The sequence below is a fragment of the Pipistrellus hanaki genome (genome assembly GCF_964339955.1).
Source record: "Pipistrellus hanaki genome assembly, chromosome: 4".
Taxonomy (NCBI): domain Eukaryota; kingdom Metazoa; phylum Chordata; class Mammalia; order Chiroptera; family Vespertilionidae; genus Pipistrellus; species Pipistrellus hanaki.
The window spans coordinates 70021993-70045799 of record NC_140506.1 but is presented as its reverse complement, the minus strand read 5'-3'; the positions used below and the strand labels follow the sequence as shown (position 1 = coordinate 70045799).

The following is a 23807-nucleotide window of genomic DNA, read 5'->3' as shown; positions in this document are numbered from 1 at the left end:
GGAAGCATGCTCCCATGAGTCACCAGACGGGCAAAGTGACTCTTCTGAGACTGTCATGACGTCCTCTGAGAAGCGCTGTTACCCAGGTCCTAAAACTAAAGTTGTGTTTGAATCCCTGCTCTACTTCTCCTGGGCCAGTGGCTACACTCAAGGCTACTCTATATTTATTTACTTTGTTATTCATTTATATTCACACCTTGGAATGTCAAACTTCATGTCTGATTATGATGAAAATAACTTAGCTTGGGCACAATAACCACTAAACCAAAATGATAACGTGTCCTTTTCTCTTCCACCCTCCCTCCCGTTATGCCCCGGGCGGCACACTGTTACGGCAGTTGCTCCTGCTGTTGGCACAGGGCCCAGGGCCCAGACCTCGGGTCTCAGAGCAGCTCCCATTTGGGCGCGGCTGCTTAATGGTGGTGGGCATCTCTGTGCAGTATGGGAACAATTCACCTGCTTTGCAAAAGCACTGCAATGCTAAAAGTGGTTCTTTTGGTTGAAGAAAAACCATTTGTATTCACTTTAAGAAACAAATAATCTAAGATTTTACCTTAAAAACTAGTCTAACCTAAAGAAGAAGTGATTAAGTCTTTCAACGAAACATGGAAATATTATAAGGAAACAGAACCAAAAACATATTCAGTATTTTTATTTAAATTTTTAGCAACTTACATACCTCTCCACCCTTTCTTTTAAGTTAGTGTGACAATTTCCATAATAAACTACTAAAAGAGAAGCTTTGGTCAAAAATGGAATGAAATAGCAAAAACAAAAACCAAAAAAACAAACAAACAAAAACCAAAATACAAACAAAACCCAATCACTGCTGCATTTAAAAATCCAACACTTTCACCAATTATATTCAAACAAAACCACACAGACAACATTTGCGCGATACGTGTCTTCAGTGTTTCCTTGCGGCTGGCTCTCCTCACCATCATGCAAATGGTGGAGCTGCCGGGCAGTTTGTCAGTTTGTCATGCTGGACTGGGAGGCTCACTCAGCTTCACATTATCCGGAGGCCCTGGATGGAGGACTCCAAGGTCTTGAAAGTGGAAGGAAGAACCGATGGTTACTGAGGACTGTATATGCTGGCATTTCCCCCACGGCCTTACTCTCCCCTTCCTCTCCCGGCTGAGGTGCGGGCCCTGTCTCCCTGTACCGAGACTCCAGGCCTGCTGCCCTTCCAGGCCAGGCGTTCCCATCTCCTCTGCCCCAGCCCCCAGGTCTGGGCACCCTCTGTGTTCCTGGGACACATGCCTCCTCTCTGATGAGGGCCACCTGTCACACGTCCCTCGCTTCTTCCCACTCTAGATGCCCTCATGGCAGTGCTTCCATGTTTCTGCAGGCCACACAGCGTCAGCCTGCTGCACCACAGCAGGTGCTCTCAGGTGGATGGACTGAAGAGAAAACTGCAGTGGGACTTGGTAGCTCACACAAGTACAAAAAGGGAGAAAAAGATATGGCCTGAGAGATGAAAGGATAAAGGGCATGACTGTAACCAGCCGGGTGGTGCTAACTACAGATGCCCAGGACTTAAAGCATATGAAGATTAAAAAAAGGGGTGGCGAGGATACTTTTATTGTTATTATTATTATTTTTTATTTTAAAAATATATTTCTTTATTGATTTCAGAGAGGGAGAGGGAGAGAGAGATAGAAGCATCAATGATGAAAATCACTGATCAGCTGCCTCCTGCACACCCCCTACTGGGGATCAAGCCCGCTACCCAGGCATGTGCCCTTGACCGGAATAGAACCTGGGATCCTTCAGTCCGCAGGCCAACGCTCTATCCACTGAGCCAAACCAGTGAGGGCGGGGGAGGATACTTTTAGAGAAAGATGGTTTGTTTCTTCAGAATATTCTGGAGGCTTTACCATACTATGTATTTGACCCAAGGAGAGGAAAAAACATCATGGAAATGTACAACGGCAAAATTCGATAAAGCTGGAGAATACAGAGTCCTTAGACTTGTCACTACCCCTTCCATCAGGCCTCCTAAATCGCTCTCTGTCCAGAGCCTCCTGGCCACTACCCCTGCCACAGCTGGAGCCCATGTCCTCATCTCCCGTTCCTGGACTCAGCAGCCTCTGCCCCAAGCTCTCGTTGCCTAGGCCACCCCCGCCTTACAGCCTGGTGCCTTTCTACATCGGCTTTTAGTTGTCTGTAGACAAAGCCCAGCTTCCTCTCCCTGACCATGCCAAGCTCTTTTCTCTAGCTCCATCCTCTGCGTCTGTAGGCCTCACACCGCAGTCCACACCACTGGCAGTGCCTTGAATATAGTGTGCACCCCTTTACCCCCAACCATTCCTGAAATCCCACTGCATCTAGGGGTGCAGCTCTTCCCTGCAGTGCTGCAGTCCACGCGACCCTACATTCCTCAACGTAAAAACAGGCACTGCTTCTCTCCCGGAGTCTGATAATCCCGACCCTCTGCCCTCTCCCACCAGACAAGCACCCCAGGGGCTCCTTCATCTCAATACCCTCAGTACCCAGCACCATGCCTGGCACCCAGAGGACACTTAGCAAATGTTTATTAGACTAATTAGGGTAAACCATACAAATACATCTATGTAGCTAAATTTAGATGGATACTCAACACAGGGCCTGCTACAGAAACAGCACCAAATTTTCCTCAATGAATAGATGGACATCTAGAAAGAAGTATAAATTCCAAATCACTGGGAAAGTGTGGCTTCCTGCTAATGACCTTTAGGTTTTAAAGACAACGTCAGTGTAATATCTTACATGTCTGATCTGCACTGGCTTTGATATTTTGTTTCAAAAAGTGAGAAACGTTTTTCTCATAGGAAGTTTTAACACAAACAGGATTTGTTCTGAAAAGAAGAAAATACCTTGAAATCCCAAATTGTCATGGCTCCATCGATGCCAGTAGTGCAAAATTTGCGACAATCTTGCTTGTCCACCTCATAAATAGATACTTGACTGAAAAAAAAAGCAAAAACAAGAGATTGTAAGGTATGTGGTAGAAGTGAGCCCCAACCTTCCTAATAGTATAAGGGCATTTCAAGGAAACGGTCTATCAACTCCTGAATATCAAGTTGTCTATTAATATTAGGCTGCAGCAATCTGACTCAGAAAATAAGAAAATGCACTATATTCCCAGATGGCCAGAAGAGGAAAGACTGATATGAGGGAAAGAGGAAGGACCCACATTAATTAATGATGTGGAGAAACAAGACAATCCAGGCCACACAACATTCAAACTGCCCAGTAGCAGAGTGTGGCCAGGACCACAGCAATGATTGAAATAGAAACCAATTCAAACAAACAAACAAACAAACAAACAAAGGCAGGATGAAGACTGAAATCCAATCTAAACAAAAAGTCCCTGCTGAAACCGGTTTGGTTCAGTGGATAGAGTGTCAGCCTACAGACTGAAGAGTCCCAGATTTGATTCCGGTCAAGGGCATGTACCTTGGTTGTGGGCACATTCCCAGTAGGGGTATACCAGAGGCAGCTGATTGATGTTTCTAACCATCTCTCTCCCTTCCTCTCTGTAAAAAAATCAATAAAATATATTAACAAACAAAAAAACAAAAACAAAAAATCCCTGATGACTCTCTGACAACCAGGGCATGTAAGCCAAGAGCTCTCCTTCGTTTAAATTAATCATTATAAATGTCAGCAACAGTCAGAAACACCACAAAATCCCAACCGTGCAAAACAGAGGAACACAAATGAAACAACTTGTCTCAGCCTAATTATCTGAAAAACTTCCAATAAAATCAATTCAGTAGCTCAGACAATATTTTCCTTTCTCCTCTGAAATGACTAAAATATTACCTCTAGGGAAGGGGATGGCAAATGGTGCATACTACCAGTGAGCTAAGAATGAATTTTACGATTTTATTTTATTTATTTATTTATTTATTTATTTATTTATTTATTTAAATATATTTTATTGGTTTTGTACAGAGAGGAAGGGAGAGAGATAGAGAGTTAGAAACATCAATGAGAGAGAGTCATCGATCAGCTGCCTCTTGCACACCCCCTACTGGGGATCTGCCAGCAACCAAGGTACATGCCCTTGACTGGAATCGAACCCGGGACCCTTCAGTCCCCAAGCCGACACTCTATCCATTGAGCCAAACCGGTCCCAGCGAATTTTACGATTTTAAATGGTTGGAAAAAAACCCAAAACTATTATTTCATGACGTGAAAATTATGTGAAATTAAAATTCCAGTGTCCATAACATTTTATTGAAATACAGCTATGCTCATTTATTTACGTACTGCCCATGGCAGCTTTTGTTCCACAACAGAAGAGTTGAGTAGTTGTGACAGACACCATAGAGCCCCTAAGAGTCTAAAATATATACTATCTAATCCTTTAAAAAAAACGTTTGCTTAATATCTGCAAATAAAAGTAAACATGTCAATCTGCAAGGGTCTGTCTTTTTTTTAAACTAAAAGTCTCAAAGAGCAAAGAGTTTCTTTTCTCCTGATACACAGTCTGCAGAGAAGCTTAAGAAAAATTCACAAGAAATAACTTCAAAAGTCATTCAAGACAGAGAAACTTGAAAAGTGTAAAGAAAGTTTTGCTGTGCCTTCAAGTTACACTTTTCAATAGAGCACAAAATTTTTCAGCCTATTTTAAGCCCAGTGGTCCCTTTCACTCAACATGATGAAAAGCACCACTTAGCCCTGGCCGGTGTGGCTCAATGGGTTGGGCTGCACTGTTTGTCCACACCAGCTCACAATCCACAGCAGGATCTGTATCCTCATGTGAGATGCCTTGTACCATCTACACCTTGAAGGACAGGATGACGAGGCGGGTGTAGCTCACTTTTAGGCCCTGGCTACAGGCAGCATCCAGGAACTCAGATCCAGTGCAGGGGTCCCAGGCGCTGGGTGGCACTTACGTGATGCTATTCTGGTGCAGAGTCTCCAAGGCTGTATTGCGGTCCTCAGTTGTGGCCCTCTTGTCCATGTTGCGGAAGCGTTCCATGGCAGACATGTTGCGCTGGATGCTCTGCTTTGGAATGTCTAGCTTGGAGACGAAAGTCAAGCAGCCGCGGTCATCATAGTTAAAGAGCATTGGGCAGCAGTCATGGCCCTGAAACAAGATATCGGTCAGGCCTGGAGGGTACACTGTCTACCTACCAACCACTCAGAGAATGCTCACCACCACAGGCGCCTCTTATTCCTAAAGGCTAGCTCTGTTTCTTTTCTTTTTTTAAATATATTTTATTGATTTTTTTTATAGAGAGGAAGGGTGAGGGATAGAGAGTTAGAAACATCTGTGAGAAAGAAACATCAATCAGCTGCCTCCTGCACACTCCCCACTGGGTATGTGTCCACAAACAAGGTACATGTCCTTGACCTGAATTGAACATGGGACTCTGGAGTCCACAGGCTGACGCTCTAGCCACTGAGCCAAACTGGTTAGGGCTAGCTCTGTTTCTTTTAAAAGGCTGTTCTACTTTGTGCTAATGCACAAAGTCACAGAGCACACATTGCCCCTGTTCTGGAGAATTATATACAGTGTATTACAAGGAAAGATGAAGAGAAATACTTACAGCTGCTACAACGCTATTCTCCGAGACAAATGACACACTCAGGAGGGGCAGGAACTCTGTTTTCAGAGTTGAGACCCTGAACACAAGAACACTTGTTAAAAGGAGATACAAGGAACCATTCAGGTTCTTTATGGATACGCAAGATGACAAAGGACCCATTCTCACAGGGGCCTTGGCAGTATAAACCACCACTCATTTAAAAGGCGCCCTATGACCTAGCCTTTCAGGAATCCCAAGCATGAAACGGCCCTGAGATAACCTGAGACACTGAGGCCTTCTGCTCTCTTTAGCCTATGCTCTGCTCCCCTCTGAGTCTACCTACCCCACTCCCTCTCCAGCTCATGACAAACTGGTCTACAGCTTGGTCCCCAAAAAGCCCTTGTTCTTTCCCATCTCTGCCTTTGCTCCCACACCCCTTTACCACATGCTCTCTCTGCTCCTCCTGCTTATCCAAAGTTCACCATGTTTGAAGCGCAGCTCTGATTTGATCACCTCCATGAAGCTTTCCTGGAGCACATCAGCCTAAAGTGGCTTCCCCTTTCTCTGATCTCCTAAAGTTCTTAGTGTCCCTCACGATTGCCATTTTCTCCTTGCTTGTTCTCACTCGGGATTCCAGAGGGCTGGGACCACTAACAGTTAGTAAAGCCTCTTTCCTCCACCTGGGTTAGGAGCTAGGGCTACTGTAAGTATCTATATATATGTATAGAAATCTTCCAGAAGACTATATCAGTTATAATAGGGAAGGACATTAAAAACCCCCATAAAGCTTAAGAATGCAATTCAACCCAGTAGGAAAAATATCCTTTCTGAAATACCAATTTGTTGTCACTGATGTGACCGACTGCCAGCCTACAGATTAGGTCAGGAAACCTTTAAAAGTGGGTTACCTCTGGCTGCCAATGGGAAGGGATGCACTAGGAAAGGATATTCTTCCTCTAACATAAGAACAAATATGAATTCTGATGTCTAACAAGATGCCTAATGTTCTCTTTAAGGCGGAGCAGGCAAAAATGAGTCATTGTGATTTGAGCTCTTCCAGCATACACCAAAAGAACTGGCTTAAGGTTTTAATATTACTGAATGAAGTCCCAGATTAATGGAGTCACTGTTCACCGACTACACAGAGCAAGGATTCATCCTCAGTTAATTTAAGGCTGGTGTGTGGCATTCACATGTAAGGAATTCGTAGTAACAGACTAAACTGGCTATTGGAAGGAACTCTTATCAGTAGCAAACCAGGAAGGTACTTTAAAGGAATCACTATCAACACTTATATTAAGAAGTGTTTCTGGAAGTGAAACTTTAAATTTTAACTCTTTAAAATTTCCTCAAGTGGACAATCTAAATGTGAGCCTCTGACTTTAAAGGCTGCCTTGTAGTTCTCAGGTAGATTTTTATGCTTACATCCTACATAAGCACCCAGAGAAGGGCAGCCTTAGGCAGCTGATGAGAAATCCCACCCCATGTCTTAACTCAAAACAAAAGGCAAATACTCACTGCACGCTTTTTGAGGCATCAGCAACGGACACAGTGCTGTCATGGCTGACCCAGGCCAGTCGACTCCCGCTGGCGGAGAAGCTGACGCCATGCACCCAGCCACCAGTACCACTGCCACCAAACTCGGACATCAGCTGACCAAAAGGCATCTTGCTGCCCCAGGGTGTACTGGCTGGCTTTTCATCCACTTCTTTAATGTATGCAGAAAACACTCTGCAGTTTAAGGGGCAGGGGGAGAAGGAAAAAGTAAATGATTTTTTACACACACACACACACACACACACACACACTAGAGGCCCGGTGTACGAATTCATCTACTGGTCTGCTCCCTCTTGCAATCCCTCAGCCTGGCCTGCTCCCTCTTGCAACCCAGGACCCCTTGGGGATGTAGTAGCGGGGCCAGGTGCTGTGCCACTCCCGCTCATCCCAGCCCCACTGTGCCCGTCTGGTCGCTGGGTATCATGTTGTCATGGAGGTGGGAGAAGCTCGCGCAGCTGCAGCTGCACTTGCCAGCTGTGAGCTCAGCGTCTGGTGCCTTTCAGTCAGCTGAGTGGCGCTCGCGCTGTGGGAGGGCACTGACCATCAGGGGGCAGCTCCTGTGTTTAGCGTCTTCCCCCTGCTGGTCAGTGTGCTTCATAGCAACCGATCAACCAGTCAGTCACGTAGGCTTTATATATATATATATATATATATATATATATATATATATATATATATATCTCGACAGAAATAGGCTACAGGCTGCTGCTACAAGGTGTCTCAGAATTCAGAGTAAAATATGATGGGACAAATTAACATGCAGAAACCTCTTGAGACACAGAATGGTTCTAGGCTGCATACAGGTCAATCATACTCAATCAACTAATAATCACAGATTGCTGCTCTAGGAGTGCCATTCTAGAAATAACGAGCCCAAAAGCTCTTCCCTCCTGAAGTGTACATTCTGGGGGAGGATTGTGCTGTCTCCCCCTCCCTTGCCCATGGGAGATCTCGCTAAATGAGCACAGCATTGTTTCTTGTCTACTTTACCCTCGTTCTCAGCACAGTGTTCCAAGAAGCCCACATAGTCAAGTGGTAGGAGAAAGGAAACTATGTCCCTAGCATGAACTCACTTAAGAAAGGGACATCTAAAGTGAAAGCTGAGGGAGCCGGGGGAAGAGCAGGCCGGCTTTCCCTAGCACTGTCAGGCAGAGGGCGTGCTCGCTGTACCCTCAGGCCCACTGTCCAGCCTTTGTGGCAGGTATCGTCCGGGATGAAGGTGGATCCTTTATGGCCTGCTATCATCAGTCTCTTTCTCTAATTCCTTAAGGTGGGAAGCAAAAGGGATAAAGAACAGCTGGGAATCTATCCTTTTATTTCCTTTTGCCCTCCAATGCTGTACCTATTTTGTAAAGCTTCTCTTCAAAAACTCCTGAACCTAAAGACTCCCTAAATGACCTAGAATATTTCCCTCCAAATGACAGTGGCGGTAGCAGCTCTGGAAGAGTCAGGGCACCCGAGAGGGGAAGGGCACAGTGAGCTGTCGTTAGATGATGTGACCTTAGCATCACTGTGCTTTAAATCAGCGTCACAGTGGCTACTGCTTTAGTCATCTGAGTCCGGGAAAGAAGGGGTGGTTCTCAGCTGCGCCAACTGCAGTGTGGGAACGGAACAGATCCATACCCAAAGGAACGCAAACCAAAGCAAAGTTTATTTCTAGAAATGATTAGTAACAAAAACATTGTAACCTAATTTCACATCAGATTTTTAGTATAGCCTGATGATCCAGGTGGTATGATCACTTAGCTCCATCTTCTAAGAGAGTTAAAATGACTCTGGGTAACATCACAAAAATAAAACTAAGTATGAAAAATTCTAGAGAATATCTATTTATTTTTACTCTTACATTGGTTCTTAAGTACAAGAACCAATATTTTTCCAAAAAGTACCTTGACACTACTGAATCCCCCTCTAATAGTCAAACTATTTATATATATTTACTAGTAAGAAAAAATATATATGTTTACTAGTAAAAAAAAAAATAAAAAGACCCCCAACAACAAACAAAAACACCCTTGGGTATTCTTTAAAAAAAACAAAACACCACTCACCATATTTTTATTGATTTCAGAAAGGAAGGGAGAGGGAGAGAGAGATAGTGATATCAATGATGAGCGAGAATCACTGATCAGCTGCCTCCTGCATGTCCCACACTAGGGATCGAGCTCACAAGCCGGGCATGTGCCCTGACCAGGAATTGAACCGTGACCTCCTGGTGCATAGGTCGACACTCAAACACTGAGCCACACCAGCCGGGCCCCCTTGGGTATTCTTGGATATAAATCACTAGTTAGGTTTTCTGGAAATTCTCCATATACCCTCTTAAAAAAAGATGCATCCCATCTCTCAATCCACCACTTAGTCAACATAAAGCAACATTTATTTGCTTTCCTTCCGGCTAAAGGAAAAAAAAGCCTGTTGATAAAGAACAACTTTAAAAAAAGCAATTACTGCTGAAACCGGTTTGGCTCAGTGGATAGAGTGTCAGCCTGCGGACTGAAAGGTCCCGGGTTCGATTCCCGTCAAGGGCATCTACCTTGGTTGCGGGCACACCCCCAGTAGGGGGTGTGCAAGAAGCAGCTGATCGATGATTCTCTCTCATCGATGTTTCTAACTCTCTATCCCTCTCTCTAAAAAATCAATAAAAATATATTAAAAAAAAAAAAGCAATTACTTATACATTCCTTAAAGGAGTTAGCTAAGTAGCTGTATTTCTTCTAGCCTCATACTAATAACAAAAAGCTTTCACTGAAAAGAAACAGCACAATAGTAGCTCAGCAGTACACTGTTCAGCTGTTTTGCTGATCTTAGTTCACTCTGGCATTTGCAGTCTGCTGCTTGGGTGGTTGAGGGAGGGGGAGAGGAGAACGCTTCCCCCTTTCCGAATCATGGGTGTTCTGCCTAAGGACAACTTCCTATCCCCACCCTTTCATCTTTCTTCTCCCATACTTCCAAGTCCACTGCTTTCTCCTTTGTTGATTTATGCACTTGCTTTTTAGTCCCTTTTCTAGACCACAAGCTCCTTTCATCGGAATCCCTTATGGTACCTAGCATAGTACCTTACAAAAAGGGACCTTAAAAATATTTGTCGAAAGATGACTGATGAACAACAACTTAAGCCTGTCTACCAATTCCCACCTGCATTTGAAATCACATGATCCTGCTGCCAGCAAAACATTGTTGGGATGCCAATCCAAGCTGAGGACCGTGGAGCGAATTGGCTTTTTAATGTGCTTGCTTACCCACCTACAAAAGGAGAAAAACTATTTTAGTTTATCCATAAACCAAATGACTTACAAATATGTCAGGCGAAAACACCAATGCATGGTTCTTACGTGGTGGCTACCAGGTTTCCTGCCAGAGAGAGGGTACATTTCTAAAGGAAGAGAGAAAGAACCACAGATTGTCCTTCCTGTTTTCCTGTCTTAGGTTTTGACATTCTTATCAGGGCAACTGGTTCTGAATTTTTCGGGCTACCAGGGGATCCTCTGTAGTAAGTTATTTATGGATGAACTCTGGTAATGCCCCATGGAGTTTCAGATTATGTCTGACTTTAACCTTTGAAATAAAAATGGAGGTTTGAAATTACTTGAATTTTTATTATAAATATTCAGTGATTTGTTATTTCATTTTAGGTTAAGTTTGGGTTGTAAGATAACTTCATTTCCTTTCAAAGTTTCCTGAAGCTTCAAATTTTTTAAAACTTTTTTTCAGTGAAAATTTAATCATGAAATCAGCAGAACCTCTTATTGGAGATTAGACTCTAATTCTCTAGCTTCACTTAAAGAGTTTATTTATGTCTTAAATCAGTCATGATTCTGGCATAATTTCTGCCCTTAAACTGCTGCTTAAAAACCGATCATGCTCTGTTTAACATGAGAGGCTTGATATTGTGCCAAATGTTGAAAACTAATTGTTTTTCTATACAACCTTTTTCTTAGGAACCTATCTGAAAAATTTCATTCTGAAAAATCAGACAATATTCTACTTGTTTAATATAGTTATTTTAAATTAGAGGCTTAAAGGTTGTTTTAAAGTACTCATATCATACCAATAAAATGTTGTTTTATAGCTGAAAAACCCCTGAACATACAGCTTGTTCAAATGACACTTTGTACTACAGTAAAGCCCAATTTACCTATATCTGAGACTATTTTTTAATGACTAAAAATGTGAACAATCACTGACATCGAGGGATACCTAGAAAGAAAAATTGTTTCTTACACATGTATTATAGTGAGCTTTCTAAATGTTTTATAGCAGGCAACATTTTGTTAGCCTTAATTTTACACGTTTGAAGGAAAAATGCATGTCTAAATGCATAATTCAATCTTGCTGCAAATTCATACTTTCTTTTTAAAGAATCAAAATTTCCGAGGTTTTACTAGATTACAAAGTGTAATATGAGAATCCCTTTCCGCAGAAAGTAAACAGTAGGAACACTAACACAGAGTAATGTGTACTCTGCTATTTGTAGTGCAAACACACACGGCCAGTTTCCTGCTAAATGACAATTCCGGGTCAAAGAGTAGTTATTCCCTCCTGAATACATGTCAGGCAGAGCAGAGTTGTTTTCTTATCAAAATAAGAAGGAAGGAATAGTTAAAGTAAATTACTTAGCCATAAAATAAACGTCTGCATTTTGACTGGCTTAGCAACAAGTGATTTATAAAAAAAGTACAACAGGCTGATTATATATCCAAGATCTGACCAATTTTTACTTCAATGGCTTAAACAAGTAAAGCATTATACCAAGGCATAATTTGGTTAGCAAATAAACTTTAAAGAAAGGAGAACATTGTTATCTGTAGGAATCCTAGAAATTTAAGTGGATAGAGATAAGAGGGAAAATAATTATTTCCCAGGACACTGGGAATCTTTCAAGTTTATAATTTATATATCAGAGTAAGAAAACAGCTATTTGGGTAGTACAGAGTCAGAGTAGTAATAGCTTATAGAACAAACAGGTTAGGAGATCAGGACATGGAAACAACAGCTCTAGATTAATGTGAGAAAGATGTGAGATTTGACTCAATGTGCACATAGGAATGAAAAACGTGGAATCAGAGAATGGGAAATTCAGAGGAAAAAAAACCTTCAGATGAAGAAAAACTGAAGCAATAGTTAAGCCTTAACCTAGTTCTCAAGAAGTCACCAAGAATATAGTGCTTCAAACGTATGATTCTATAGAGAGAAGTAAAAAAAAAAACTCAGATGTTGCTCACCAGTCATTTTCAGACTCAAAGTAACAAACAGAAATGAGTCTTGCTCCACTTCCCACAGCAAACTTGTTCTCTAGTGGGGACCACTTGACAAAAGTGGCGGCACGGTTAATTCTCAGGATCACCAGGGTTGGCTTCCAGACACCATCCTTCTGACTCCAGACATAGGCGTTGCGGTCTGCCCCGCAAGTGACGATGCGGTCACTCTTGGGAGCCCAGTCGATACCTGCAAGTGAGACGTGGCATCATCTCCTTTGCCTACGCCAATGACAACTGACATGGCACAGGCCGGTGGCCATTGGTATGGAGGGGCCAGATGTGGTCCGGATCACCACATCACAAAGGAAAGGATGTTTCTCCACAAAGTTCTGTAACTCGGGATCCTCCATGAGGCCAGCTAGAACAGAGCTGTTTTAATAATTGCAGAGGATACAAAACTAAGCAGGAACATTCTTTCCACCCATTCACAGGTTTCTTTTTTTTTTTTTCTTTAAATATATTTTATTGATTTTGTACAGAGAGGAAGGGAGGGAGATAGAGAGTTAGAAACATTGATGAGAGAGTCATCGATCAGCTGCCTCTTGCACACCCCCTACTGGGGATATGCCCACAACCAAGGTACATGACCTTGACCGGAATCGAACCCGGGACCCTTCAGTCCCCAAGCCGACGCTCTATCCGTTGAGCCAAACCGGTCTCGGCCCATTCACAGGTTTCTAAAGATATCCCTCTTAAGATTTTTTTTGCCTGAAAATCTTTATTTTTTATTTGTTTTTGTTGTTGTTAATCCTCACCTGAGGATATTTGCCCCCAACCCCCTATTAATTTTTAGAGAGTGGAAGGGAAGGGGAGAGACAGTGTCCTTATCTTTTGGAGACACAAATTGAAATGTGACATGATACAATGTCTGGGATGAGCCTCAAAATAGTACAGGAAGCGAGTTGAGAACAAGACAGGCTGTGTGTTGATAACTGTTGAATCTGGGCGAAGAGTATACAAGGGGCTCATTACACTATTATCTTTTTTTGTTATCGGTTTAAAACTGTCCATTGTAAAATGTCTTTTGTGTGTGTGTTTTAAAAGATAGCAATTAAACATTTAACACAAAAGAATAAACTCACAGGAAAAAAATCCACCAGGACTCTGATATCCCTTTGATGTTTGCTATACTCTTTTTCTGCAGCACTGACTAGTCTTTTCTAGAAAGCTTCAGAAGATGAATTTAATTTTCCTGTAGTTACTATCTTCTGAGAAAATATGCTTGATCCTTGGCCACAGAGTTATACTTAGATTTTTCAACAACAGTTTTTTAAGACTTAAAAAAAATAATAATTTGAGCATTTGGACAGAAAACAGGCCCAAGTTCAAAGGATTCCAAAAAAGAATCAGGGGAGAAAAAGGACACAACTAAATATTTCACTTTTTTTGGCTATCTCTCTGGTCTTTCATTTTAGCCCTTTCCCATGTAAAAGTATTTCCTAAGGCAAAATTTCCAATTTAAAATTTTTGAATATTATTTTTAGGCCATAAGGCCACTGGCAAAGGGACTTAGAGTAAATAGGCCAAACCTAATAGAAATAACATTGTGGGAAAGCAATAGCAACAAAAATAGAAATTATGTCTTTGGTGCTTGTTCGGTAATATGTAGTCATTCAGGTCAGGGTACTCACTAGCATTATATACAAATCCTGGTAAAAGCAAAAGGGATGCTCACAAGTTTTTGCTGGAGAATACAATGTAAAGGTGCAGAAGATCAAAACACGTTATGTTTTTCTCTGATTTGGGGGAAGGAGAACTTTAAGCTAATCAGTATGTGAGGGGATTAGAAGCAAAATTTCAGAGTCCAAATTTAATAGAAAGTCACCATCAGTCCCTTGGCTGCCCACTTAAGTGCAAATACAACTGAGAGGAGAGGAAACCCAAGACAGCAGTGAGAAATTTTTAAATGAAAAGTTATGAAGAGTAAATTGAAAAAAATATTCTTATTAATTTCAGAGAGGAAGGGAGAGGGAGATATGGAAACATCAATGATGAGAATCATTGATCAGTTGCCTCCTGCATGCCCCACAGTGGGTATGGGAAAATAAGCACTCTCATACAAGGCTGATGGGATGAAGGCTATCTGATGATACCTAGCAAAGTTGAAGATGTATCTATTCCTGTGATACAACAAATCTACCCTATGTGAATATCACACATGTACAAAGAGATCTGCACAGGCATGCTTGATTTAGCACAATGTAATAAGGAAAAACAGGCAACATAAATGTCCTTTGATGGAGAGAAAGAGTAAATAAATGGGTATGAAATGCCAAACAACCATTAAAAGGAACAAACTTGACTTAGATACACTAACATAGAACTCAGAAACAATGTGGAATGCAAAAGCAAGCCTCAAGAGATGTATGATATGATGCCATTTTGGCAGCCTCTGAAAAATACTAGCCAACAGTACTAGAGATTGCTTAATACGTATATAAAAGTGTAAAATATGGACTAGGACAACGTCATACTAAATTACAGACTGCCTTCTGAGGGACAGGAACAGAACTGGTGGTGAGAGGAGACTTTACCATTATCTAGAATAATATTCCTTGTTATTAAATATTTGATTCCTAAGCTTTCTGGCACAGGAAAAAAAGTCATTTATCTTTCTTGCTGTTAACTCTGGGTGGTAGATATATGGGTTTATTACTCTGTCTTTTTCAGTATTTGGAATTCCTCCTTGCCCCCAGAACATGCAGGAAATGTCTGGAAGACACTGCGCTCCCGCAGCAGTTGGAAATTCAGTTTGGCTTACATTTTCACACAGCTGACATGCTGTCTGGTTTTCACTTTGACAGCTCATCTCCTGATCTAAGCTCCTTAGTCCTCATAGTAGGTTCAGTTTTCCATAACACTAGTTTCCAGTACACTAGTGTGTGTACCAACTGAGCTAAAACAAGCACTTAATAATTGAGATCAGTGTGGCTCAGTTGGTTGGAGCATCGTCCTGTGTACTGAAAGGTGGTGGGTTCAATTCCTGGGCAGGGCACGTATCCAGGTTGCAGGTTGGATTCCTAGTCAGGGCACATATGGATGCTTCTCTCTCGCATTGATTTTTCTCTCTTTCTCTCCCTTCCTCTCTCTCTCTCTCTAAAAAAAAAAAAAAAAAAAATGAGATCACTATTATGCTATATTCTGAAAATTTCTAAAGAAAACTCAGTAAATACAACTTTAAATATTATGGCTGACTTACTTTATTAGTCTCCTTATTTGAATGAAAGAGTGCTAAATTTGAAAATATTATATTAAATTCATGGTTATCTTCTTTTACCTGTGATGTGACCATTGTGCTCCTTGAGTTCATGAGCTTTCACCCACTGGCTCCCGTTCTTTTTATAGATGTGGACTTCATGATTATTGGGGCTAAGAGCAATCTCTGGAGAAAAAAGTCAATAGTTAACATTTGAACTTGAAACTGTCACACAAAAAAGAGATATGTTACAGTTGGGATTTAAAAAGTAGAGTGAAGCCTGACCAGGATGCACTGACCTATGAACCAGGAGGTCTCAGTTCAATTCCCAGTCAGGGCACATACCTGGGTTTTGGGCTCAATCCCCAACTGGAGACATGCAGGAGGTAGCCAACCAATGATTCTCTCTCATCATTGATGTTTCTATCTCTTTCCCTCTCCCTTTCTCTCTGAAATCAATAAAAAAATATATAAAGAAAAACTAAACTTAAACATTCACTGTATCAGAGACATATACAACTGTCAAAAATTCTAACCAATAAGAAATAAATGATGTTGCTATATGTCCACATAAAAACTTGTATGTGAATGTTCCTAGCAGCAATAGTCACAATAGCCAAAAAGTGGAAACAAATAAGTTAAATGAGGTATGTCTATACAATATAAAAAGGAATGAAGCTAATACATGCTTCAAAATGGATAAACCTTAAGAACATTGTGCTCAGTGAAAGAAGCCAAATGTAAAAACGCACAAATTGTATGATTTCACTTATAAAAAAATATCCAGAATAGGCAAATCCATGGAGACAGAAAGTAGATTAGTAGTTGCTTACAACTGGAAGTTTTAAGGAAAACTAGAAGGCAAATGGGTATAGAGCTTCTCTTTGGAGTGATGAAAATACTCTAAAATTAGATAGTGATGACTGTTGCATAACTATGTAAATATATTAAAATCACTAAATTGTATACTTTAAAAGGATTAATTTTATGTTATGTGAACTCTATCTTAATAAAGCTATTATTTTTTAAAAAGAATGAATATAATTCAATTTTAAAAATAACTCATGGGCCTAACACTACACTTCTGTTTCTAGGTTTGTTTGTTTTTGTTCATTCTCTTTGTCATATTACCTGTCACTCTACTTGCTATACTATCCCTACTTCTAAGAGTCTTCTCCATGCCTTTCTAGTTTGCTGGGGCTAGAAAACTAGAAACTCAAGCTTGTTTTGAATAATACTAGAGGCCCTGTGCATGAATTCATACATGGGTGGGGTCCAGCCAGCCTGCTCCGATGGGGCAGTGGGGGGAGGGGATGCGGGAGGTTGGCCATCTGGTCCCACCTCCAATCAGGGTTGGGGGGGCTGATGGGGGGGGTGCTGGCCAGGGGGAGGGGCTGCGGGGGTTGAAAGGGGGCTGATTGGGGCCCCACTTGGGCCCGTTGGCCAACTCAGTGCACATCAGTCTTAGCGATCAGTTGTCTGGTCACTTGGCTTTTATATATATATAGACTGTAAATACAAGTTAATACTGCCCTTTGTACCTCAGGAATAAACCATATGTCTCTGAAACAGCTTATTTCTAGGTCCTAGAATTCTGACTAAATGCTTGATGAGTGTGGTTATGGCACAACCATTCCAAACAATGGATTTAAATATGTCTCTGATATAAACTGTCCTCTAGTGCAGCGGTCGCCAACCTTTTGGACCTCACAGACCACCAGTGGTCCGCAGACTGCTGCTCTAGTGGTATAGTAAAAGAAATGGACAAGGAGCCAGAAAGCTTGGGTGCTAGCAAGGGCATGCACCTGGGTTGCAGGTTCAATCACTGGCCTGGCCCTGTCAGAGTGTGAGGGAGAGGCAACCAATCAATGTATCACATCTCTCTCTTTCTTCCTCTCCCTGCCCTAACCTTATCTTGGTGTGAAACCACTGGAAAGTCCAAAACTCTAGGCCTCAGTTCCTATATCTGCAAACCGAAGGACTGACCCAGTTCCCTTCTGATCCTATATCTGTCCTTTTCACATGTGACTATAACATATATGATCACAAAAATGCCTACATCCAAAAGTATCAAAAGTACCAAAATAAAGGCACAAAGTTAATAGCGTACTTACGGGTACGATCCCTGTTCCAGGCATGACAGGTGATTGGCTCTAGTAAAAACTGATGCAGGGACATTATTCTTAGTGGTTTCAAAGGATACAAAGCTGCAAGGACAACAACAAAAAAAGCATTTAAAATGACAGGCAGCCAATATTTAAATTGTCTAGGGCAGCGTTTTTCAACCGCTGTTCCGTGGCACACTAGTGTGCCGCGAGATGTTGCCTGGTGTGCCGTAGGTGCAGACAAGACAAGAATTTTATAATTTTTCACTATTTTGTTTACTTAATATTTCATAATAAAGTAATTATAAAATACTTTCTTTGTGTTTATTTGATTCCTATTCAAGAGAATTACTTTATATATAGTCAATATAGGCACAGAGTTAAATTTTTTAACATTTTCTAATGGTGGTGTGCCTCGTGATTTTTTTCATGAAACAAGTGTGCCTTTGCCCAAAAAAGGTTGAAAAACACTGGTCTAGGGATCTTGAAATGTTTGGGAATAAATAAAACATTATTCTCCCATTAAAAAAGAATCTCAATGTCAAAACTTAATCATTTAAACACAACTAGTATTGTAATCACTAATATATAATTTATTCTGTCAAGAGTCATCAAGGAACTTTAAAACCATGGGTTAAAGATTGTTGAAGTACAGGATATTCAGACAGTCTCAAGTGATCATCCTATAGATTACTTACTAATCACAAAGAGAAAAACATGCTTTTACAATAAAAAAAAAAAGTATTTTGGCAGTCACTACCTTAACTGAATGATCACACTTAGTATCATAAATAGTGAACCAATATAATCTGAGGACCTCCTGGTGGGAGGCAACATGAAGTGCATATCATCTATATCATAAAAAGCCTGTGGCTGTCAGGCCATCACGCTATAACAACCGGTCAGCAGGAGGCTGCGTGTGTGGGTGGGCAGGTTGCACGCACGGAGAGGCGTACACGTGTGGGCGGGAATTGACTCTGGAGAACTTGACCGAAGGTGCAGGTGGGTTTCTGGGTCCCACCTTGTGGTGAGCGGATTTCTGGGTCCTGCCTCCCGCATTGTCGTCACAGTCACCTGCGGGACTCTTCTGGGTCCCGCTGAGCTGCGAGACTGTGGGTCCTGGGTCTCTCCTGATTTCATGCGCTGGGCCTCTAGTCATTTATAAGTAGTGACCACTTAATGTATCATCCAGACCAGAATACTTTCAAGAGAGCAAAAAGGGCCCAGCCGGCGTGGCTCAGTGGTTGAGCATCTACCTATGAACTAGGAGGTCATGGTTCAGTTCCAGGTCAGGGCATATGCCTGGGTTGTGGGTTTCATCCCCAGTGTGGAGTGTGCAGGTGGCAGCCGGTCAATGATTCTTTCTCATCATTGATGTTTCCATCTCTTTCTCTCTCTCTTCCTCTCTGAAATAAATAAATAAAAATATATTTTTTAAGAGAGAGAGCAAAAAGGGGCACTATTAATAATTATGCTGTGATAATAGGTCACAGGACTATCCTGGAGTAACCTGGTAATATGGTCAACCTAGCTATGAAGTATTTATGCAAAATATATTTACTCTAAATCTAATAAAGATCCAGACTCAATTTCCAGTTTATAGAAAATAAAAAGAATTAGTTAAATACCATAAAAGGAAAATAAACAGTTAAAACCAAAGTGTGTGCCATATTATAAAACAACTGGTCCTAACTATTAAAAAAAGACAAGTTGGGGTGAGGACTATTTTAGATTAAAAGAGGTATGAAAATCAAAGTTGATATGTGAAACTTGATTGTAATCTGTATTTTTAAAATAGCCATAAAAGACATTTTGTATATAGAGTAAATTTGAATTTGGGCTACATATTATGTAACAATACAAAATTATTTTCAATTTCTTAACTATAATGGTTTGCCCTCAGGTAGGATAATGTCCTAACTCTTAGATGATAAAGATGATGAAGTGTGATGATGTTTTCTGTAATTTGTTTTCAATCCTTCAGTACATGTAGATATATAAAGAGCAAATGTGGCAAAACGTTAACAACAGGTGAATCCAGGATAAGAGTATGCAAGTATTTGTTATATTACTCTTTAACTTTTTATTGTAACTAAATGAAAAGCAGGAATATGTGAAATATCACTAAATTAAAAATCAAATAAAATTCTCTATTTTATAGGCACTCAAATCTAGATCCACTGAAGAAGCAACCATTACCTGAAATAGGAGAAATTTTTCAAAAAGCACCCCATTTTATAACTCCTAAGAGGCACTCTCATAACACTCTGAAGTTTTAATACATGTTAAAGTACAAGTCAAACCTAGGGTGGAGACTGAAATGTGAAATAGGAATTCTGATGTAAGCAGGAAATAAATGCAAGGACAGAGAAGGTTGTGAACAATCAAAGTTCAGCAGACAAAGAAGTTAATTTCAGTGGAAAGCAGAAAAAAATGTCTCTACTGATTGTTATAAAGGAACCCAAAGATCAAAAAGAGATAAGTGCACCCTTAAATAAAACATTTGATATCTTGAACTGACAGAGAAATGCCAGTGTTTCACCTTTTATTCCAAGGGTGAAGATGGTTAGGACATTAATTTTTTACTTTTGCATGTTCTAGAAATCTAATTGCAATTCACAAATACAGAAAAAGCCTCTAATAGAAAAATAAAACAATTAAAAAATTCAAATGAGACTGCTAATTTAAAAATATATATATATATTTTATTGATTTTTTACAGAGAGGAAGGGAGATGGATAGAGAGTTAGAAACATCGATGAGAAAGAAACATCTATCAGCTGCCTCCTGCACACCCCCTACTGGGGATGTGCCCGCAACCAAGGCACATGCCCTTGACCGGAATCGAACCTAGGATGCTTCAGTCTTCAGGCTGACGCTCTATCCACTGAGCCAAACCGGTTTCAGCTAATTTTTTTTTTTTTTTAAACAAATGTTCATCTCTCTCTCCCCCAATTTTTTTTTTTTTTTTTTTTTTTTTTGGAGGCAACCAAAATTTTTGGTGGCCTTGTTTCCCACAAAACTTAAAAAAAAAATTAAAAAAAAATGTTTAGCTCTGGCCAGATGACTGGAGCGCTGTCCAGTGTTCCAAAAGGTTTTGGGTTAGGTTCTCGGTCAGGGCACAAATTTAGGTTGCAGGTTGGGTCCCTAGTTGGGCCTCATAGGGGAGACAACCAATTGATGTTTCTTTCTCACACCAATGCTTCTCTCTCTCATTTCCTCTTTCTAAAATGAACATATCCTTGGGTGAGGATAAAACAAACAAAACACCTTTCTGACTCACTGCATGATTCTCTTTATCTCTGACATCAGATGCTGACACATCACAACAGGTTTTACTCACAGATACTAAAAATAACATGTAGTGTTACAAATATCTCCTTAATGAAAAGCACTTTAGTTTACAGCTACACTTTATATGGTAATTTGTTAAGTAAAACAAAATTTGTTTTCAAGTTAATAATTTAATGTGAAGTCTATATGCAATAAAAGCACATATTTCATCTATAGTTAAAAAAGAGCAGTTGCAGACAAAGGCTTTCTCATTTGTAAGTAATGTAGCAAAGCCTTCTAAAGAGGTAAGCATTTCACAATGGCATAATTACTTCTAATATTGTATTTCTAATTTTTTTATTATTCAAGAGCCATATTTGGACACAGGGTCAGACCTGTAATTCTTTTATAATCATGTGGCTATTTTAAGTCATTAGGCCGAGACAACAGTCATGTTTGTCAAATTTATAAGGCACTCAGTACATGCAACCTGTATTCATGAAACTCAGTGAATGGAGCATAATAATAGCTTGAATCTTGTACCAAGGTAAAGATAACTTCTATCATAGGATAATAATTATCATTTCTAAACTGTGATTAGTATTTTAAGTTAAATTTCAAAACCTTTGTCTTCATGAGGGTAGAGAGGAGAAAAAGGGGCAGACAAGAAGGTGGTGACATTAAATTTAATAAGCTCCTATTGGTGACCTTTTATTGTCTCGCTCTAAGATGATTTATAGTATAATATGATTCCAGGAATTCTCCCTCCCTTCAAACTCCTTTATTTATCACTTTGAGTAGAGTCATTCTGATGTTTGGTTAGCCATGGGCTCTGGAGCCAAGGGAACATGGGTTTGAATCCTGCTATTGACACATAAAGTTATGAGACCTTAGTATCTTTAAATCTTATTTTTTTTTTAATCTGTAAAATGCACATATCACTGGCATCCCAAGGCTGTTGGTAGGAGGATTAAATGAAATAACATGTGAAAGCATGTAGTACAGTACAAAGCCTAACTCAGAACAGATGCTCAATAAGTTAATTCCCTTTCTCCCGTCGACCCAAGGCTTTTGAACCATCCCAAGAAGTCCACACCAGTTAGTATCCTCTGAACTTGGCCTTGGAGCTTGAAAGTATTTGTACAGTGGAAATTTCAGTTCCCTGAGTCAGTTTTCAAGATTATGATTCATCTGGTTCCTAATTGCTCTCACTACCCAGCCCAGCAATACCAGGTACTCCAACAAGGTCACCACACCCTCCACACGTTCAGAGACAGGTTCCAACTTCCGGCACCAGCCTCACCAGCCAAGCATTCTGAACTTCTTTATGCAAAATTTGTTTTAGCATGGGATTAGTCAACTCGATTGGAATACTGGCCCTCCCTCTCCAAGCAGGAGTTTTAATTTTTCCAAGATGAACCCCCTCCTTAAATTGTGATAAGTAGATGGATTGACTCCAGAAATTCTCTGACTACTTTGTGATAGGAAGGAGCTAGTTAACACCAATTCCCTAACCGGGCAAAAATACCCGTCTGCTTTCCTCCCTTTTGTTTTTATATACCCGGAAAAAACCCAGAGCCTACACGAAACCCAAAAGGTTAGATAAAACTGATGAAAGACGACAGAAGTAGGATAATTTAGGCGATGAGTTGAGGCCCATGAAAACAGGGTCTAACGTTGCAGTATGAGAACAGATGGCGTTATAACCAGAGTCAAAGTCACAATGTAAGTGTAAGTACCAGGTCGGGGCCAGAAATATAAGTCAATTTGACCCTTTTCTGGACCTCAAGTGAGGAGTGAGGGAGGTTAGGAGGAAGGGAAGATAAATATGCCAAGAATGCACAGAAGCAATAATAACAGCTACTGTGTACTGAGCACTTACTTCTGGGCCAGAAACTACTCTAAGCAATTTATATAAATAAACTCACTTGATTCGCCAGAAAGCCCTAAGCATGTTATTACTGCAGATGAGGAAACTGGGACTCGAAAGAAGACTTTCCCAGGGTCATCCAAGGAAGTGGGCGGTGCCGGGATTAGAATTTTGACAGTCGGACTGGAGGGTGGGAATGTGACAGGTGCTGCTACATCAGAGGTTTGCAAGGAGCCAGGATGTGCCATTCTGAGTTAGGGGACAGCGGTACTCAAGAGGGGGAATCTTAAGGAACTCGGGGAAAGGTTTCCCTAGAATTTAGGGAAGGTTTCCCTAGAATTGGGTCTCCCAATAACTGAAGGACTGAGGGCTGCCCTAGATAGAAGCCAAATGTCCCACGAGCGCCCGCCGTGTGCTAAAGAAACAAACGGTCCCCCGTGACCCACCGATTAGAGGGAGACGATTCCACTTAACATTACAGTTTTACAGACGGTGATAAATGGCCACAATAAAGGTGCAGACAGGGCGATGGAAGCGCAGGCAGGGGAAGGAGCCGTTAATTCTGGGCACCGGAGGACGCTCGGAGCTCGAACATTGCGGGAGAAGCGACCTTTACGGAGCCCCACGAGCTCCGCAGGTCCCGCGGGAAGCGGGGGTCCCCCCGCCCCTCCGGAGGCCGGGCTGGGAGCCCCGGCCCGCCCTCCGGGCCCCGCGGCCTAAACCCTCGCCTCGTCGCCCCCGCGGGGTCCAGGGCGCGGCGAGGCCAGGTCGATGGAGGCTCACGGGGTCAGAAGCGCGCTCCCACGGCCCCTTACCTGGGCTCGGGGCAGTCCGGACCGGCTCAGAGCGGAGGATTCGCGGACTCTGGTCAGTCGACGCGAACAGGCTCCGGCGGGCGCTGGCGGAGGACCGGGGCCCAGTGGGAGCGGCTGACAGATACCGGAAGCCGTCACCGCGCCTGCGCAGAGCGGCCGCGCGCCCGCGCATGCGCGAAGCCTGGGCCGCGAGGCTCGTTCCCTG

At 41.5% G+C, this 23807-nt stretch overlaps 1 protein-coding gene and 1 long non-coding RNA gene across 2 annotated transcripts; one reads left to right on the top strand and one right to left on the bottom strand.

Moving 5' to 3' along the window:
- Window positions 1-637: 637 nt before the first annotated feature.
- ARPC1A (actin related protein 2/3 complex subunit 1A) lies at window positions 638-23744 on the bottom strand. The gene is made up of 10 exons (XM_084881435.1): window positions 23603-23744; window positions 17654-17746; window positions 15621-15725; window positions 12308-12530; window positions 10221-10328; window positions 7044-7256; window positions 5547-5622; window positions 4890-5083; window positions 2859-2949; window positions 638-1048 (listed from the first exon to the last, which is right to left on the bottom strand). The coding sequence occupies exons 2-10, from the start codon at window positions 17715-17717 to the stop codon at window positions 1010-1012; spliced, it is 1113 nt and encodes a 370-aa protein (XP_084737561.1). The 5' UTR covers window positions 17718-17746; window positions 23603-23744; the 3' UTR covers window positions 638-1009.
- LOC311621431 lies at window positions 12537-15433 on the top strand. Its single transcript, XR_014794832.1, has 2 exons — window positions 12537-12774; window positions 13017-15433. It is a non-coding gene; the product is annotated as an uncharacterized lncRNA (long non-coding RNA).
- Window positions 23745-23807: the final 63 nt, after the last annotated feature.